At 40.7% G+C, this 20,092-nt stretch overlaps 1 protein-coding gene across 2 annotated transcripts in view; it reads right to left on the reverse strand.

Moving 5' to 3' along the window:
• Positions 1 to 471: 471 nt before the first annotated feature.
• The window catches only part of KIFBP (kinesin family binding protein), a 35,043-nt gene continuing 15,422 nt past the window's right edge, over positions 472 to 20,092 (reverse strand). For both annotated transcript variants that reach the window (XM_081105012.1, XM_081105011.1), the window contains 2 exons: positions 8,653 to 8,768; positions 472 to 1,983 (listed from right to left, as the gene is read on the reverse strand). In XM_081105012.1, the coding sequence (XP_080961138.1) occupies positions 1,108 to 1,983; positions 8,653 to 8,768 (992 nt within the window). In that variant the 3' untranslated portion in view covers positions 472 to 1,107. The remainder of the gene's footprint in view (positions 1,984 to 8,652; positions 8,769 to 20,092) is intronic.

The raw sequence follows: 20,092 nt of genomic DNA on the forward strand, positions 1-20,092 counted from the left end.
TCTCATCATTGATGTTTCTATCTCTCCTCCTTTCCTCTCTGAAATCAATAAATACATATTTTTTAAAAATGTTACAGAACCTTAGAGGTGACCTAGTCATAAGCTTTCCAAAGCAATTTAATAGGCAAGCAACATACGCAACTATTCTCTGTATCAAATTTTACCACTAATCTTGACTTCTGCACTGTAAAGGGTCTTCATTTCTTAAAATAACTCACATGTATTAACAATATTATGAAGTACATATTCTTTTCTAACGGTGCTCAAAGGTTTATAAAATATACCAGGATCCTCTGGTGAAAAACTGCAGCCAATAAAGAATTTTTTGGCACCAAGTAGTACTATAATAAATATTTACTCAATGACTGAGATTTTAATGTTTCTATATGTGCAGTGTTACTGAAGAAATATTCTTTGGCTTCAAATAAGGCAATACCTTTGAAGTTGCAAAACTCAATTCTTACAAGAAAACAAGAGTAAATGGAAGTTTTTATTAGTGAAACAAGTAAATTTATATTTCCAACAAGGCTTTTATCCCCTATACATGAGACAAACTATAATACTTTAAAACAACATAACTTAGTTTTTTAATATTTTCAAAATGAAAATATTTCTTTGGGAATTTAGGAAAGTAAACGTTTGGGAAAAAATAACTATAGGAAGTTACTTTTTTTTCTTTTTCTTTTAATCTTTATTGTTGAAAGTATTAGAAGAAGTTACTTTTTCAATTTTAATAATAGGTTGGTCTACAAGATATATTAACCAGCATTTTTCCTCTCAAAGGATCCATCAGGTACTAGACAACGAAGAACCTACCTTTAGAAAATGAGACAGGAAAAGTTTATATTTAAATAGGGAACATACACTCTAAAATACCAATCACATGTCACACTAACAAGTCAATCTACATAATTAGATATAAATTATTAATTACATTTATGTTGATTAAGGTCCTAGTAAAGACTACATTGGTCTGACTGTATCTCAAGTTCGAATTGCACTCCTCTGGCTATAAAAGTAAATATAACAATGGAATTGGGCCCGTTTGACTAAGGGGAAAAAATATCTTCAATATTGCACATTTTTTTTCATTAAAAATGAAGTTTATTAAGTCAGGGCCATCTTGGTTCTGAATCTCTCCATTTTTGTTGGAAGAAGACTCACCATCTCTTTACTAAGTTCTAGCTCCACTTCTATTTCCTGAGCAGCTTCGGGGTGCTTTTCACAGTAATCAACAATAAATTTGTAATGTTCCAAGGATGTTGCCAAATTTTCTAGCTCTTTTTGGGGGTCTGAAGTGATGATTTTGCCATAGAGACGAGCAACTCGAAACTTAGCCAACATGGCAGGGCGAAGCACATCTTCCCCTATATGCTCAGGAAACACTTTATTTGGGTCTCTCAGGGAGTCTAGGAAGAGCTGGTAGTACTTCATTGCTGACTTATTAAGATTATTTATTTTTTTTACAATGTGTGAATCGGGATCCCTCAGCTTGTCAGCAATGGCAACCTTCAAATCCATCATATCATAGTAAGCATGTGCAATTTCAAACTGAATCTGTCTGTTGACCAACAGATAATACTGTGGATTCAGATCCACAATTAGGGGCTCTAGCATGGCTATTCTACGTTTATGCATCTTGCACCGTCTCTCCATGTCAGTTTCAAAGAACGCAAGCACTTTAAACAGAGCACTGTGGTCTTGGACAACTTCAATATGGTCAGTGACATAACCGTCAATCTGAAAGAACTCTTTTGCTTCAGAGACATAGTGCTGACCCAGCAAGAAAAGTCCTCTGGCTTCTTCAAAATCTAAAGGTCTCAAGTAGCTCACTTTCTCTTCCACTGCAGAGATGGCATCACAGAGCTCACCGGTTCCAAACTGCACAGCTTTCTTCCTGACGCTTTCTTCCTCATCGAGTTCTTTTTTCCTTAAAGCTCTCAGTTCAGATTGTTTATCAAGATCAAGTTCTCCTATGTTGTCCTGAAAGAAAAAATAATTATGGGTAAGTAGGGTACTGATTTCCTGCTGCCAAATAATATTAGAGCAAACTAAAGAGTAAAAAAGAGAGAACTCTCTTAGTTCCTAGCTTGGTTTAGGGACATATAATAATCTTAAGCATCTTTTAGAAGATTTCTTCTAATTGTATTTTTTTTTAACATATGCCCCCCCCTCTCTGCTTTGACCCCCTCTAGCTGGCCCGCAGGCTCCAGTTCACCCCCAGGCTCCTCTGCCCCAGGCCTTCAGCACCCTTTGTCTGTGTCCATGGGTTATGCATATATGCATACAAGCTTTTTGGTTGATTACTTCCCACCCACCCACCCTCCCCCACCTTTTCTCTGAGAAACTGTATTTCAATTATATTAAAAACACAAGAAATTTGGAAGGAGAGAACCAAGATGGCGGCATAGGTTAACGCCGGAGTTTGCTGCCTTGAACAACTACTTCAAAAGTGAAACTAAAAAACGGAAGGGACATCACCCAGAACCACAGGAACGCTGGCTGAGTGGAAGTCCTACAACTAGGAGGAAAGAGAAACGCATTCGGACACTCAGAGGAGGCGCAGTGCTGAAGTCAAATTCTGAGGTGCGGAGTGCGCGGAGCGGGCTGGCGGCGGAGGGCGCGGTTGGCGTTTTCAATCGGGAGGGAGTCGCAGACTCTGAGCTCCAGATCAGGCGAGTCTTTAGGGACCCAGACTCAAACGGGAGAAGCGAGTCTGTCTGGCTTCGGTCAGAGCGAGTGCAGCTTTCTCTCCGAGGTTTGCAGCCGCTGCTGGGACTCAGAGAGGCAGAGCCCCTGGGGACAGGACTGAGAGCGGCCATAACTGCTCTCTCCGGCCCACCCTGTTGATCCTGTGCGACCCGCCCCGCCCAAGCCCTGCACAGAGGCATTTGCCGGATAGCCTCAGGCAAACGCCAGATTAGCACCTCCCTAGAGGACAGAAGTTCTCTCACTGCTGACACAGCTGATTCTCATAGCCACTTGGCCTGGAGGTCAAACCCTCCCTGGTATTAGCTACAACAATCAAGATTTAACTATAAGACCACGAACAAAGACCACTAGGGGGTGCACCAAGGAAGCATAACAAAATGCGGAGACAAAGAAACAGGACAAAATTGTCAATGGAAGATCTAGAGTTCAGAACCACACTTTTAAGGTCTCTCAAGAACTGTTTAGAAGCCGCCGATAAACTTAATGAGATCTACAAGAAAACTAATGAGACCCTCGATCGTATATTGGGGAACCACCTAGAAATTAAACATACACGGACTGAAATAACGAATATTATACAGACTCCCGACAGCAGACCAGAGGAGCGCAAGAATCAAGTCAATGATTTGAAATGCGAGGAAGCAAAAAATACCCAACCGGAAAAGCAAAATGAAAAAAGAATCCAAAAATGCGAGGATAGTGTAAGGAGCCTCTGGGACAGCTTCAAGCGAACCAACATCAGAATTATAGGGGTGCCAGAAGATGAGAGAGAGCAAGATATTGAAAACCTATTTGAAGAAATAATGACAGAAAACTTCCCCCACCTGGTGAAAGAAATGGACTTACAGGTCCAAGAAGCGCGGAGAACCCCAAACAAAAGGAATCCAAAGAGGACCACACCAAGACACATCATAATTAAAATGCCAAGAGCAAAAGACAAAGAGAAAATCTTAAAAACAGCAAGAGAAAGAAACTCAGTTACCTACAAGGGAATACCCATACGACTGTCAGCTGATTTCTCAACAGAAACTTTGCAGGCCAGAAGGGAGTGGCAAGAAATATTCAAAGTGATGAATACCAAGAACCTACAACCAAGATTACTTTATCCAGCAAAGCTATCATTCAGAATTGAAGGTCAGATAAAGTGCTTCACAGATAAGGAAAAGCTAAAGGAGTTCATCACCACCAAACCAGGATTATATGAAATGCTGAAAGGTATCCTTTAAGAAGAGTAAGAGGAAGAAAAAGGTAAAGATACAAATTATGAACAACAAATATGCATCTATCAACAAGTGAATCTAAGAATCAAGTGAATAAATAATCTGATGAACAGAATGAACTGGTGATTATAATAGAATCAGGGACATAGAAAGGGAATGGACTGACTATTCTTGGGGGCGAAAGGGGTGTGGGAGATGCAGGAAGAGACTGGACAAAAATCGTGCACCTATGGATGAGGACAGTGGGTGGGGAGTGAGGGCGGAGGGTGGGGTGGGAACTGGGAGGAGGGGAGTTATGGGGGAAAAAAAAGAGGAACAAATGTAATAATCTGAACAATAAAGATTTAATTAAAAGAAAAAAAAATAAATCTGTAATCAATATTATAAAAAAAAAAAAGAAATTTGGAAGAAGTATTTAAATAGATTAATCATTTATATACTTTTATTACTATTTATTTTTTTATTTTATTGAGTGGAGAGATAAAACATCGATGGTTGCCTCCTGTATGCACCCTGACTGGGGATCGAATCCACCACCTTTTGGTTTATGGGATGACACTGCAGCCAACTGAGTACAATGGCCAGGACATATTAATTCCTCTTTTGGGACTCAAACTCATTTATAGTTATTCCTTCAGATAAGATAAATACATATGAAAGAACTTTAAACACTGTGAAACAGTATATACATGTAATACATTATTAGATTTTAACAGAGTAAAACTATAATATAAATCCTAAAAATATTTCAGACATGTCATTAAGATTAATGATATGATGTTTATGCTACAGATAAGTTATTCAGAGAAATATAGTAAGGAAAAATACTCTAGGTATTTTAAAGACATTAAAGTGAAGATAGAGTTAAATCTAACTTTGTAGTTAAAAGTTCTCTCTTCTACCTCCTGGGGCAAAAAAAAACATATATAACTAAAATGGTTTAAAAATAGAGTAAGCCCTGACCAGTGTGGGAGCATCAGCCTGCGCACTGAAGGGTCGAGGTCAAGGGTTCGATTTCCCATCAAAGGCATGTACCTGGGTTGCAGATTCAATCCCTGGCCCAATCAGGGCACTTGCGGGAGGCAACCAATCGATGTCTCTCTCAGATCCAAGTTTCTCTCTCTCTCTCTCTCTCTCCCCCTCTCCCCCCGCCCCCTCACTCCCCGTTCCTCTCTCTACTCTCTCTAAAAACCATTGGAAAAAATATCCTCCGGTGAGGATCAACAACAAAAATTAAGCTCACCCTCCTCTTCCTGACCAATAAAATTAATGGTCAGATCCCTTAATGTTCAACCTCAAGGCCTTTCCTTCTTTTCTCTTGATTTTGTCTCTCTCCTACATTGTTCAAAATAAGAGCCATGTATGGATGATTACTGAGCACTTGAAATGTGGCGAGTCCAAACTGAGACATGGGCTATGTAAAATAATACGTTTTTAAAAATGTTTTTATTGATTTTAGAGAGGAAGGGAGAGGGGGAAAGAGAGAGAAACATCAATGATGAGAGAGAATCATTGACTGGCTGCCTCCTGCATGCCCCACAATGGGATCGAGCCCGCAACCAGCGCATGTGCCCTTAACTGGAATCGAACCTGGGACCCTCCAGGTTCACTCTACCCATTGAGCCAAACTGGCTAGGGCTAAAATAATACTTAATTCCCAAGAAATTTTTGTATAAATTTTCAATTGGAAATTTAAAATATTTCTTACTTTTTAATATTGATGACCTATAGAAATGACAGTATTTTTTATATTCTGGATTAAAAATAGAATTAAAATTAATTTCACCTTTTTTTCCTTTTCTTTTTTAATATATTTTTTATTGATTTCAGAGCAGAAGGGAGAGAGATAGAAACATCAATGATGAGTCATTGATTGGCTGCCTCCTGCACACCCCCAACCCAGGCATGTGCCATGACCAGGAATTGAACCATGACCTCCTGGTTCATAGGTCGACCCTCAACCACTGAGCCAAGCTGGCTGGGCTTTTCCCCCCTTTTCTAATGTGGCCACTAGAAATTTTGAAATTACATACATAGCTAGCATTACATTTCTATGGGACAGCACTGCTCTAAACAGGTGACTCCACCCACGCCATGGCTACAACTGCCTTCGTGTAAGGATGACTCGCAATTGTACAGCTTCAGCCCAGACCTCTTCTCAAGCTCAGACCCATAAGCGCAGCTCCGAATGTGGCATCTCCTCTCAGAATATTCAGAGCAAGCATGTCAAACTCTTGGCCCTCAGGCCGCATGTCTTGTTTATTTGGCCAGTGTTAGCCTTTGAGTTTGACATGCTTGATTCAGAGGCATCTCAGCACGTCCACAATGGAACTCCTGTGCTTCTTCAGCAAATAGGTTCCTGTTCTAGTGTTATCTTAGGGAAGAACACTTCATCGATGTGGACAGCCAGCAACCTAGGAATCATCCTTGACAAGTTTCTCTCTTGTCCCTTTACCCCACACTTCAAATCCATCACCAGGTCCTTAATGTTTTGGTTTCTAAACCAGTGGTCGCCAACCTTTTGGATCTCGCGGACCACCAGTGGCCCGTGGATCACCGGTTGGCAACCACTGTTCTAAAATACCTCTTGAATCCATTCTTTTTTTCTTCTTCCATCTCTTCTGCCACCACCCTAGACCAAGCTACCTTCACATCTCATCTGACTGCTGCAGTGGTCTTCTAACTAATCTCCCTCATCCACTCTTGCTTTCCCTCAATTCGCTCTCCATTCTACTACCAAAGTGATTGTTCCAAAACCCTTCCAGCCTTCCATTCCTTGAAGGCCCTGCACGTTTTAGCCCCTTTCTAACTCTGTTCCATCACATCCTCTCTCTCTCTCATGCAGCCTCATGAGCCTCGGTTTCCTCCCTTCTGGTACCATGCTCCCTACGCCCTAGAACTTTCTAATATGCTGCATCAGCCCCTGGGAGCAGTGCTCCCCCTTTCTCCAGCCCAGGTCATCCCTACTCTGTCCCAGAGCTTCCTTCAAATGTTACTTCCTCCTATTATATCTTCTCACATCACGTGTCTCTTTGTGGAACTTATCAAAGTTGTACTTGTACATGAAGGCAAAAAACAGGGTTGTTTTTTTGTTCATTATAGTACAATGACTAGCATAGAGATGGCATAAATACTTAAATAAGTGTACGTATGTTTAAATTTAATTGAAACGTTTTGAAATATGATCAAAGGATGAAGTTAAAGCAACACAAAAGGTCAGAGTAAGGAAAAGCTGAGTCATTCTGTAGCAGGGCCACTATCTGAGCCTAAAGGAGTCGGTGGTAGTCCTGGTGCCCAGTGTGGAGAACACCAACTTCCTGAACGGTAAGAGTTAAACCACAGTGCATTTTGCTTGACACAATTACTTCAAATGCAGGCCCTACGTCCCTACATCTTGTTGACTTGCTTCTTGGCTGCTTGTTTATTTACATGCATTCTAGGCTGCTTTTTGAGAAGAAAGCAGACAGCTCTTCCTGGCTCCAACTTCTCTAAATACAAAACTCCCTTACTTCTTTCCCCTGCTTTCCCTACTTCTTTACCCTCCATCTCTAAAATGTTCTCATCGTTGTAAGATCTATGCTTCTAGGGTTTTGTGGTTTGTTCGGTTTTATTTTGTTTATAGTTTTACAAGGTTCTGTATTATTTACTAGTAAAAATCATTTTACTTTAATGAATGCAAGTAGAAATAAAGCATAGTTAACTCCTCTAGGAAAAGTCAGTGTATCTAACTTAGTGTATTGCATCTGAAGGATTTTCCTCTTTAGTGGTTAGAAACTAGGATCCAGTATAGATCAGTAATAATGATGATGTTTGACATGTATTGAGGACTTGGTATATCTCGGGCACTTTTCTGAGCCATACACACAAACCCCCCCCCACACACACACAATTTAACTCTCATAACAACACTGTTAAGTACATACTATGGTTAACAGTGAGAAAACTGAAGCACAGAGAGATTAAGTAAATTGCCTAGAGCAGTGGTCACCAACCTTTCAGACCTACTGACCACAGGTTGGCGACCGCTGGCCTAGAGCACATAGCTACAAACTGGCAGGGCTGTTTCAAATATATTTATATTTATTTTTATAAATACACATATTCACAGGGTGGGACAAAAATAAGTTTACAGTTTTGAGTACATGAAAGTTTATTTTATATTATTATTTATGAACTATTGTGTTATTTTCCATATGAACTGTAAACCCACTTTTGCCCCACCATATATTATATATATATATATTGCTTAAAATATAAGATTAGTAAGAATTGTTTCCTGCCCTCAAGGTGCTTATAGTCAAAAGAGGTAAAGGAACATGAATAGGGATAATACAAAGCAGAATTTAAGTGACTTAGGAAGGGGTAAGAAAAGTTCCATGGAGTTTACAGAAAGGAGATGATATCTGAAGGGGGAGAAGAATTATGCATTTAATCATTATTTATTGAGAACCTAGTATACCTAAAGATGGTGATATAAATATGATGTAGATCCCACTTCTCAGGGAATTATATTCTATCCAAAGGAAAGTCTTCAAGGAAGAAGTGGTATTTGAGAAAGGCCTTGAACGGTAAGATTTTAAAAGATAGAGTAAGAAATACTTAGAGCATTCTGCATGTCTTGCATAATGAACATGCAATGAGCCCAAGAAGCATAATCCCCATTTTAAGCTTTTACTTATGTCCTGCTCATTTAAGAAAAGGCGACTTCTGACTGCATTACCTGCATTGACTGCTGAGCATTCTGCATGAGTGTCAAACAGTATTTGATCCAGCATCTTGCTATTTCCCCTTTTCTTTGATGATAAAGCTCTGGCACATCTCCTTCAGTTTCAGTAGCTACAATTACAAACATGATTTGTCTAAGTTAATGATCACAATTGTAATGTTCACTGTTACTCATTCTTTTTTTAAAAAAAATATTTTTATTAATTTCAGATAGGAGGGGAGGGGAGAGGAGAGAGAGAGAGAGAGAGAGAGAGAGAGAAACATCAATGATGAAAGAGAATCATTGATCAGCTGCCTCTTGCACACCCCAAATTAGGAATAGAGCCTGCAACCTGGGCATATGCCCTGACCGGGAATCGAACCGTGATTTCTAGGTTCATAGGTCGATGTTCAACCACTGAACTACGCCAGCTGGGCATGAGTCTTTTTTATATCACTTTTTCCTATATAAGTAACAGATTCTTACTGAAGCACTGGGAAAAATACCCCACTCCAAATCCCTACCACCCAGAGGTACTCACTGATATTATTTTTGCATATTTCTTTCTAGTTTTTCTTATGTATTATCTGTAGGTGAAAACTAAGGTCAAGATATATATATATATATACAGTTTTATTTTATTTTATTTTTTTTAAAAACTCACCTTCTTTAATCTGCACAGGTGCTCTTTTATTTTTTTTATTATTTTTTATTTTTTAAATATATTTTATTGATTTTTTACAGAGAGGAAGGGAGAGAGATAGAGAGTTAGAAACATCGATGAGAGAGAAACATCGATCAGCTGCCTCCTGCACACCTCCTACTGGGGATGTGCCCACAACCCAGGTACATGCCCTTGACCGGAATCGAACCTGGGACCTTTCAGTCTGCAGACCGACGCTCTATCCACTGAGCCAAACCGGTTTCGGCATATATTCAGTTTTAAATATAGCTTTTTGCCTGGCCAGCATGGCTCAGTGGTTGAGCATCGACCTATGAACCAGGAGGTCATGGTTCGATTCTCGGTCAGGGCACATGCCTGGGTTGCAGGCTCAATCCCCAGTGGGGAGCATGCAGGAGGCAACCGATCAATGATTCTCTCTCATCATTGATGGTTTCTCTCTCTCTCTCTCATCCTCTTCTTTCCTCTATGAAATCAATAAAAATATATTTTAAAAAATTAAAATTTACCAAAACTTATGCACTAATACAGACCATACACAGTGCCATTCGCAGTTGAGAGAAATGTAAACCTACAGATGCAGTATTTAATAACTGTAAAAATTCACCATAGCTAAGATCTGGAAACAGCCTAAGTGCCCATCAGTAGATGAATGGATTAGAAAACTGTGGTACATCTACACGATGGAATACTATGCTGCTGTAAAAAGGAAGGAACTCTTACCATTTGCAACGGCATGGATGGAACTGGAGAGCATTATGCTAAGTGAAATAAGCCAGTCAATGAAGGAAAAATACCACATGATATAACTCATTCATGGATAATAGAGACCATTATAAACTTTTGAACAATAATAGATACAGAGGCAGAGCTGCCTCAAACAGATTGTCAAACTGCAGCGGGAAGGCCGGGGAGGGTTGGGGGGCAGGAGGGAGGGGGTAAGAGATCAACCGAAGGACTTGTATACATGCATATAAGCATAACCAATGGACTTAAGACACTGGGGGGTAGGGGAGGCTAGGGGACTGTCAAGGGCGGAGGGGGAAAAAAGAACACATATGTAATACCCTTTGTAATACTTTAAGCAATAAAAATAAATAAATAAATAAAAATAACTGTAAAATAGCTGTAATACATACTATACTACTGTATAATTTCATAGCCACCTCCTGTTGCTATTGTGGTGGACTCAAGTGTTGCCAAGTATCTGCTTAAAATGCTGTGTAAATGCTAATCATCTCTGAGCAGTTCATCTCCCTGGTAAATTGCATATTGCCGTAAAAAGTGATCTCTCAGGGTCTCATGTATTTTTTGTCATATTTAGTGCAGCACTGTAAGCCTTGAATAACACCATGGCGCCAAACGAAGTGCCTCTAGCACTGCCTCTGGAAGTGCTCCCAAGAAGCAGAGAAAAAGACATGATATGACAAGAAAAATTGCTTGATAAGTACTGTAGATGGAGTTCTGCAGCTGAACTGCTGCCATTTCAAGATAAATGAATCCAGGATAAGGATCAGTGTTAAAAAAAAAAAAATTGTGAAGCTGTCCCTGTAACTACACCAGCAGGCATGAAGACCTTGAACTTTTTGCAAAATACCTTTTATCTAGTACTAAAAATGCAGCTTTTATGTGGGTGCAGGATTACTTAAGAAAGGCATACCTAGAGATGTGAGGCACAACTAATGATTTGAGAAAAAGCAAAGTCACTATATGACAATTTAAAGCAAAAGGAAGGTGAAGGTTCTTAAGCTGGAGAATTTAATGCCAGCAATGAATGATTTGATACTTTTAGAAAGAGGTTTGGTTTTAAAATCTGAAGTTAACAGAGAAGCAGCTTCTGTCGACCAAGAGGCAGCAGACAAGTTCCTAGATCAGGGGTGGGCAAACTACGGCCCGCGGGCCGGATCCGGCCCGTTTGAAATGAATAAAACTAAAAAAAGAAAAGACTGTACCCTTTTATGTAATGATGTTTACTTTGAATTTATATTAGTTCACACAAACACTCCATCCATGCTTTTGTTCCGGCCCTCCGGTCCAGTTTAAGAACCCATTGTGGCCCTCGAGTCAAAAAGTTTGCCCACCCCTGTCCTAGATGCTATCAGAAAATCGTTGTGGAGAAAGGGTATCTGCCTGGACAGCTTTTTAATGCAGGTGAAAGTGCACTCATCTGGGGGGGAGGGGAAGCCACAAAGGACATTTATTAATAAGGCAGAGAAGCAAGCGCCAGGAGTTAAGATAGGAAGGATAGCCTAGCTCTACTGTTCTGTGCAAATGCAGGCGGGTTTATGATCAGGAGTGCCCTTATATATGATGCTGCTAACCCTGAGCCTTGAAGGGAAAGAGTAAATACCAGCTTTCAGTCAACAAGAAAGCCTGGACAACAAGAACACTTTTTCTCAACTGGTTCCACTGATGCTTTGTCCCTAAAGGCAAGAATTAACCTGCCAGTAAGGGACTGCCTTTTAAAGTTCCTTTAATATTGGACAGTGCCCCTGGCCATCCAGACCCCATGAGTTCAACACCAATGGCAGATCTACTTGCCCCCAAACACATCTCTAATTCAGCCTCTAGATCAGGGGGTCACAAAGACATTTAAGGTCTTTGTATCATGCATGGTACTCTATGGAAAAGATTGTCACTCTATGGAAGTGGACACCGATAGAAAGTCTAGAAGGATTACACCATTGGAGATGCCATCGTTGTTACAGAAAAAGTCATGAAAGCCATCAAGCCCAAAACAATAAAGTCCTGCTGTTGTTAACTGCGTCCAGATGATGTGGATGACTTCACAGAATTTATGATGGAGCCAATCAAGGAAATCATGAGATTGTGGATATTGCAAAAAAAAAAGGGGGGGGGGGGTAAGAATCTTGGAGAAATTCAAGAGCTAAAAGACATCACATCAGAAGACAACATGATGAAGATTAGTGCATCTGAACCAGTGCCAGAGAAGATGCAGAAGAGGCAGATGAAGAGGAAGATGAAGAGGCAGTGCCAGAACGCAAACTGACCTGCATCAATCTAGCAGAAGGGTCTGATTATTCAAAACTGCTTTTTACTTACTTCATGACAAGAACCCTTCTATGATACAGGCACAGTAAAGCAAATGTGGGAGGACTGGTTCTGAATAGAAACATTTTAGAGAAATGAAAAAGCAGAAAAGTCAGACAGAAAATAAAGGTATTTCCATAAAGTTAGTGTGTGCCTGCCTACGCTTCCACCTCTTCTGCTTCTGCCACCCAAAACAGCAAGACTAACCCCATCCTCAGCATACTCAGCATGAAGACTAGGATGAAGACTTGCATGATGATCCACTTCCACTTAATGAATAGTAAGTAAATCATTATCATGGTGCAAAGCTAATGAACTTGTCTGTGTATGCCTGTCTTCATGTGAAAACCTAATAACTGTATGAGACACTTTTGTTATCACCTAAGTATTCATTGTGTCAGGACATCATGTGCAAGACCTGAAGAGGATAGCCTATCCTTACATAGGCATGAGGTGAGTGATATTTAGTGTAAAATTAGTAATGTTTTCATTTTCTTACTGTTTCATAACTTTGCTTTCAAAGAATTACATTAACATACAGTATGCTTCTCTCTCTCGCAATTGGAGAAACTAGGTATCACCTTATCACAGGTAAGTGGTTTTAAAAAATGTAATGTTTTCAATATGTATTATGACTATGACGGTAGTACTATATGCTATGCAAATTTTATGATTCATTCATTAGTGGATAAGTTAGACTACCGTGAAGCAATCATATCGATTACACTAAACTACCATAAAGCAATCAATATTGTTGCTTCATTATCAATGCATGAATCATACCTGTAAATAAATGTAAATTTCTTTCTCAAATTATCTTTTCATTTTTGTTGTCTAATGTAATATGTGTAACATACAGTGTTTTGTATCATATAAGACAATACTGATGTAGGTACTGACAGGATTAATCTTGTAAACTTTACGGTGCTTAATGTATTATAGTGCAATACTATAAATACATGTTCTCTTCCTTATGATCTTAATATTTTCTTTTTTTCTATCTACTTTATTGTAAGAATATAGGATATAATACATATACAGTGTTAATCAACTGTTTATGTTATTGGTAAGACTTTGGGTCAACGGTAGGCTATAGTGAAGTTTTTTGGGAGTCAGAAGTTATATGCTAATTTTTTACTTTGTAGGAGGTCAGAACCCCTGACTTTGTTTTTCAACTGTCACCTGTATGTAATATAATGTACATTCCTCTAATTCTTCATAACCTCTGTATTCTTCTGATCCACAATGACAAAGAAAATTGTGACCTTATTATAAAACCTGTTACATGATCAAATACACATTTTAAAATTAAGATATGACATATAACATTATACTAGCTTCAGGTATGTGACATTCAAATATTCTATCCTCTATAATAAAAGACTAATGTGCAAATTGACCAAAAGGCGGAAAGTCGCCGAAACCGGTTTGGCTCAGTGGATAGAGCGTCAGCCTGCGGACTGAGAGGTCCCAGGTTCGATTCGGGTCAAGGGCATGTACCTGGGTTGCAGGCACATCCCCAGTGGGGGATGTGCAAGAGGCAGCTGATCGATGTTTCTCTCTCATCGATGTTTCTAACTCTATCTCTCTCCCTTCCTCTCTGTGAAAAATCAATAAAATATATTAAAAAAAATAAAAAGGCGGAAAGTCCCATCGCTATGACACACACTAACCACCAGGGGGCAGATGCTCAGCGCAGGAGCTGCCCCCTGGTGGTCAGTGCGCTCCCAACAGGGGGAGCACCACTCAGCCAGAAGCCGGGCTCACAGCTGGCGGGAGCCTCTCCTGGCTCCGTGGCAGCGCTAAGGATTTCTGACTGCTGTGGGGAATGGGCCTAAGCTGTCAGACATTCCCCGAGAGGTCCCGGACTGTAAGAGGGCGCAGGCTGGGCCCCGTTTCATGCACCAGGCCTCTAGTTTATATATACAGTGAGGCCTTGACTTACGAGTGTCCCAACTTACAAGTTTTTTGAGATACGAGCCATCTCTCGGCCGATTTTCTGCTTTAAGTTGCGAGCTAAAATTCGGGTTATGAGTCAGCTTAAGATACCCCACCGCTAGTTGGCGCAGCGAACATCACAGTGAACGCCACAACATCAGCCCAGCATCACGTGTCTCTCGTTCACTTTTTGATTTGACATATGAGTAATTTGAATTACAAGCTCCGTCACGGAACGAATTAAACTCGTAAGTCAAGGCCCCACTGTATTGTAAAATGATCACAGTAAGTCTAGTTAACATGTTACTACACAGTTACATTATTTTTCTTGTGATAAGAACTTTTAAGACCCACTCTCTTAGCAAATTTCAAGTATGCAATACATTATTAACTACTAGAGGCCCGGTGCACAGAATTCGTGCACATGGGGGGGGGGGTCCCCCTCAGCCCGGCCTGCGCCCTCTCATAGTCCAGGAGCACTCAGAGGATGTCTGACTGGCAGCTTAAAGCTGTCAGTCGGACATCCTTGGCGCTGCCGCAGAGGCAGGAGAGGCTCCTGCCACCGCCGCTGCACTTGCCAGCTATGAGCCTGGCTTCTGTCTGAGCAGTGCTCCCCCTGTGGGAGCACACTGACCACCAGGGGGCAGCTCCTGTGTTGCGCGTCTGCCCCCTGGTGGTCAGTGCGCGTCATAGCGACTGGTCATTCCACCATTCGGTTGGTTTGCATATTAGCCTTTTATATAGGACTAGAGGCCCAATGCACGAAATTTGTGCAAGAGTAGGCCTTCCTTCCCCTGGCTGCTGGCACCGGCTTCCTTCTGGGACCCGGTACCTGGGCTTCCCTTGCAGTCCCAGCTTCATCTGGAAGGTTGTCCGGAAGGACGTCCAGTCTAATTAGCACATTATGCTTTCATTAGTATAGTCACCATGCTATATGTTACATCCCCATAACATGTATTTTATGACTGAAGTTTGTACCTTTTGAACCCCTACACATCTCACCCAACCCTTGCCTCTGGCAACTATCAATCTGTTCTCTGTATTTGAGTTCAACTTTCTTTTTAGATTCCACATATAAGTGAGATCATACAGGATTTGTCTTTTCTGTCTGACTTATTTCACTTAGCGTAATGCCTTCAATGTCCACTTATATTATCACAAAGATTCCCACCCCCTTTTTAAAATATATATTTTTATTTATTTCAGAGAGGAAGGGAGAGGGAGAGAGATAGAAACATCAATAATGAAAGAACCATTGATTGGCTGCCTCGTGCATGCCTTCTAAGGGGAATAGAACCCAGGACCCCTTAGTCTGCAGGTCAATGCTATATCCACTGAGCCAAACCAGCCAAGGCGCCCCCCGCCCTCCCTTTTTTACCACCATTATAATAGCAATATATTTTTGCCCTAGCCAGCGTGGCTCAGTTGGTTGGAGCATTGTCCCCATATACGAAAGGTTGCAGGTTCAATTCCCAGTCAGGGCACATACCTAGGTTGTGGGTTCAATCCCTGGTCGGGGCATGTACCGAAGGCAACCAATTGATGTTCTCTCTCACCTCTCTCACATCTCTCTCTCTCTCTTCCCTAACTCTCTCTCTTCTTCCCTCCTCCTTCCACTCTTTGTGGCTTAGTGGTTGAGCATGGACTTATGAACCAGGAGGTCATGGTCTAATTTGCAGCTGTAGACTCAATCCCCAGTAGGGGACATGCAGGAGGCAGCCAATCAATGATTCTCTCTCATCATTGATGTTTTTGTTGTTGTTTTTAATATATTTTATTGATTTTTGAGAGGAAAGGAGAGGGGAAGAGAGAAACATCAATGATGAGAGAGAATCATTGATTGGCTGCCTCCTGCACGCCCCCCACTGGGGATCGAGCCCGCAACCCAGGCATGTGCCCTTGGCTGGAATCGAACCCAGTACCCCTCAGTCCTCAGGCTGATGCTCTATCCATTGAGCCAAACCAGCCAGGGCATCATTGATGTTTTTGTCCCTCGCCCTTCCTCTCTGAAATCAATAAAAATATATTTGTAAGTAAATAAATAATCAATGGGCATATCCTCAGGTAAAGATTTAAAAATGAAATTTTTTTTCAATTCCCAAGAAACATTTTTTTGTTGTTACTGTTAATCCAAACTCTAGGATATTTTTCCATTGATTTTTAGAGTGTAAAAGGAGGGGGAGACACAGAAGGAGAAACATGGATGTGAGAGAGACTGGGGCCAGGGATCAAGACTACAACCTAGCCGAAACCGGTTTGGCTCAGTGGATAGAGCGTCGGCCTGCGGACTGAAAGGTCCCAGGTTCAATTCCGGTCAAGGGCATGTGCCTTGGTTGCGGGCACATCCCCAGTGGGAGATGTGCAGGAGGCAGTTGATCGATGTTTCTCTCTCGTCAATGTTTCTAATTCTCTATCTCTCTCCCTTCCTCTCTGTAAAAAATCAATAAAATATATTAAAAAAACAAAAAACAAAAAAAAGACTACAACCTAGGTAGGTGCCCTTGACCTGGAATCGAACCTGGGACCCTTCAGTCTGCAAGCTGATGCTCTATCCACACAGCTAAACCGGCTCTACAAAACAATTTTTACCCTATTCAGAATGCATGTCTTAGATATTTCAAGCATCTTATTAGAAACGAATGTTTATTATCATGATCACAGACTTGTTCCCAAACTTAATACTGAGTATAAGTTTTTTTAAAATTCTCACCCGAGGACATTTTCATTGATTTTTTGAGAGGAGGTGGGGAGGGGGGAGAAAAACATACATAAGAGAAACATTGATCAGTTGCCTCCCATAAGCACCTGGACTGGGACCGGGGATTGAAACAGCAACCCAGGTATGTACTCTGACCAGGAATCGAACCCAAAACCTTTTGGTGTACAGGATGACACTCCTACCAACTGAGCCACACTGGCCAGGGCCTACATTTAATTTCATCTGAGCCTTAATTCCAAGCCTTCCCAAGGTTGCAGAGTCCCCTGCCCCCCATCCCCAACTCTCCAGAGAGAAGCTTTTTCATCTCCAGCCAGTGGAGGAGGTTGGAGGGGCATGAGGTAGGGAAGGGTCAAGTTAGTGGTCTTTTGGCTCAAGCAATGGAGTTCTGGACTTGGAACCATCCTGCTTGCGTCTGAATGCCACCTCTGCCCCTTACTATGTGTGACACTGCACAGCTGTTGGAGCTCTCTGTGCTCCAGTTCCCTATCTGTAAAGTACAGAATGTAACAGTGACTGTCAGAGAGTACTGCTATGAGGATGTAATGAAATGATACCCACAAAGAATGTAGGACAGGATATGGTACATGCAGGTGCTCAACATCATTATAATAAAATTGGACTAAGAAAAGCATCACTCATACAGGTTTTTAGAATACCTACTTTAATAAAAATATGAATTCTATATTTCATGTCTATAAGTGAATCCTTATGAGGTAGTTGGAAAGCAGTTTCCTTTAATTATTTAAACATTTGCTTTTACCATCTTCCCTAAGCTGTGGTCTCTGTTAACAAAGAAATAGTGCTAAACAAGTGAAGGTTAGCATAGCTCCTAACCAACTTATCAAAAATTCCAAATTAGGGGAATCCAAATTGAAATAGATTTCTAATGAATTAAAAGTATTCCTTAGTGGAAAGCATCCTCCAAAATAATGTCCAGAATGATAGTGGCAGTTTAATAAAGGGCCAATTATTTAATTTTGTAACATGAGTCCTATGTCCAGCTTTACCAAAATATTGTTACATTTGTGGAAGGTATTCCCTTTTGCAAGGAAAAATTTAAAATTATAAATAAATTTGGTTTAAATTATGTTGGTTTTCACTAGTATTTTAAAAAACCCTTTATAACATGAAATAACAGTATAGTTATTAATCCACATACTTTCCTCTGTAGTTTCCATCAATAACGGTGTGCCACCAACACCACCAATGCCCAGTACAACAGAAGCACTGACCAGTTCTACAGGGAGAGAATCAACTCTCCTCTAAGCGACACAGAAGGCGGCATTGATGTAAGTTACCAGTGGCTTGGATTGTCTCCTTCAGATGAACATTCGTTTCAATAGAAAAAGGGATTTTTAAATGGTAAAACTTTCTACCTGAATTCTCTTATAGGAAAACAGTTGATTCTCACTGTTCATGTAGTTATGTTCTATAAAGTCACTGAACAATAAATGAGCAAATACTGAAACATTGCTCCTACAGGAAATACAGGGTTAGGTTCCTATGAGCTTCTGGTCACATTTTTGTCAACTGATCAATATATAACCTCATCATACAAGTGTTTATTTAAAGACACCTTATTTAATATACATTAACATTGAATTCATGGCCAACAGCACTATACACTTGTGTCTGAATGAAGTTTATTTCACACTGTATTTTCTCCATAAGGCCTTCATGTACTGAGGAAACTAGACAGCACTTCAGCACTACATCTGGGGGCCATTATAAATAATGAAATCACCAAAAAAAGCACAAAAATGTCACACTAAATAGACCACAAAAAGGACACTTGTTTTACAGTATGAGAGCTGAAACCTCAACTGGGGAATGTGCACCTTAGACAATTCAAATTCTTTGCTATTCTGCACATGTCTGCAAATGACTGCAGAAGTGCCTTGAGCACTGATTTGGGGGTTACAAGTAAATTGTAGCAAGTAGGTGAAGTCCCAAATATGAAATCCACAAATAATGAGGATTGACTGTACTTTGGAACCTGCACTTAGATATGAAGTCCTTAATCTTTCCTCTACAGAAATGGGTTCTTGAATTCCTTAAGGTTTGAAAGTAAGTTACTGGATTGATACCTTACAAAAATGTGTTCAGAGACCTGTGTAAGCATGTTACAGATTTTATAATGGGAAGTTGTTTTAATTGAGGTATTATTGACATATTTTATTATACTAGAGGCCAGTGAACAAAATTCATGCGGGGGGGGGGGGGGGGGGGGGGACTCCTTGCGGGATGTCTGACTGCCGGTTTAGGCCCAGGGATCGGGCCTAAACTGGCAGTCAGATATCCCTCTCACAATCCTGGAACACTGGTTCCTAATTGCTCACCTGCCTGGTCAGCCCTAACTGCCCCCGCTTGCTGGCCTGATCGCCCCCAACTGCCCCCTCCCTGCCAGCCTCGTCACTCCTTACCCCCCTGCCGCCTGGTTGCTCCCAACTGCACCCCACCAGCCTAGTTGCCCCATGCAGCCTGCTTGTTCAGTCATTTGGTTGTCCCTCATAACCCCCCTGCCGGCCCAGTTGTAGGCAGCCATCTTGTGAGGGCATGAGGGTTAATTTGCATATTACCCCTTTATTATATAGGATTAGCTTCAGATGTATGTGATTTGATATTTGCATATTGCAAAATGATCACAAGTCTAGTTAATATCCATCACCACACAGCCACAAAATTTTTTTTCTTGTGACGAGGACTTTTAAGATTTACTCTTAGCAACTTCCATGCTATATATTACAACTCCATGATGTAATTATTTTAAAACTGGAAGTCTGTACCTTTCTCTAAAAAAAATATTTCCTTCTAAATAATATTCCACTGTATATGTACGCTACATTTTCATTATCCATTCACCCACGATAGATACTGAGGTTGCTTCCAATCTTGGCTATTATAAATACTGCTGCAGGGCAGATACTTTTCGGGTTAGTGTTTTCCTTTCCTTTGGATATATACCCAGAAGTGGAATTGCTGGTTCATAAGGTAGCTCTATTTTTATTTTTTGAAGAACCTCCATACTGTTTTCCCACAGAGGTAGAACCAATTTATACAAAAGT

The sequence above is a fragment of the Myotis nattereri genome (genome assembly GCF_964212035.1).
Source record: "Myotis nattereri genome assembly, chromosome: 13".
NCBI classification, from domain to species: domain Eukaryota; kingdom Metazoa; phylum Chordata; class Mammalia; order Chiroptera; family Vespertilionidae; genus Myotis; species Myotis nattereri.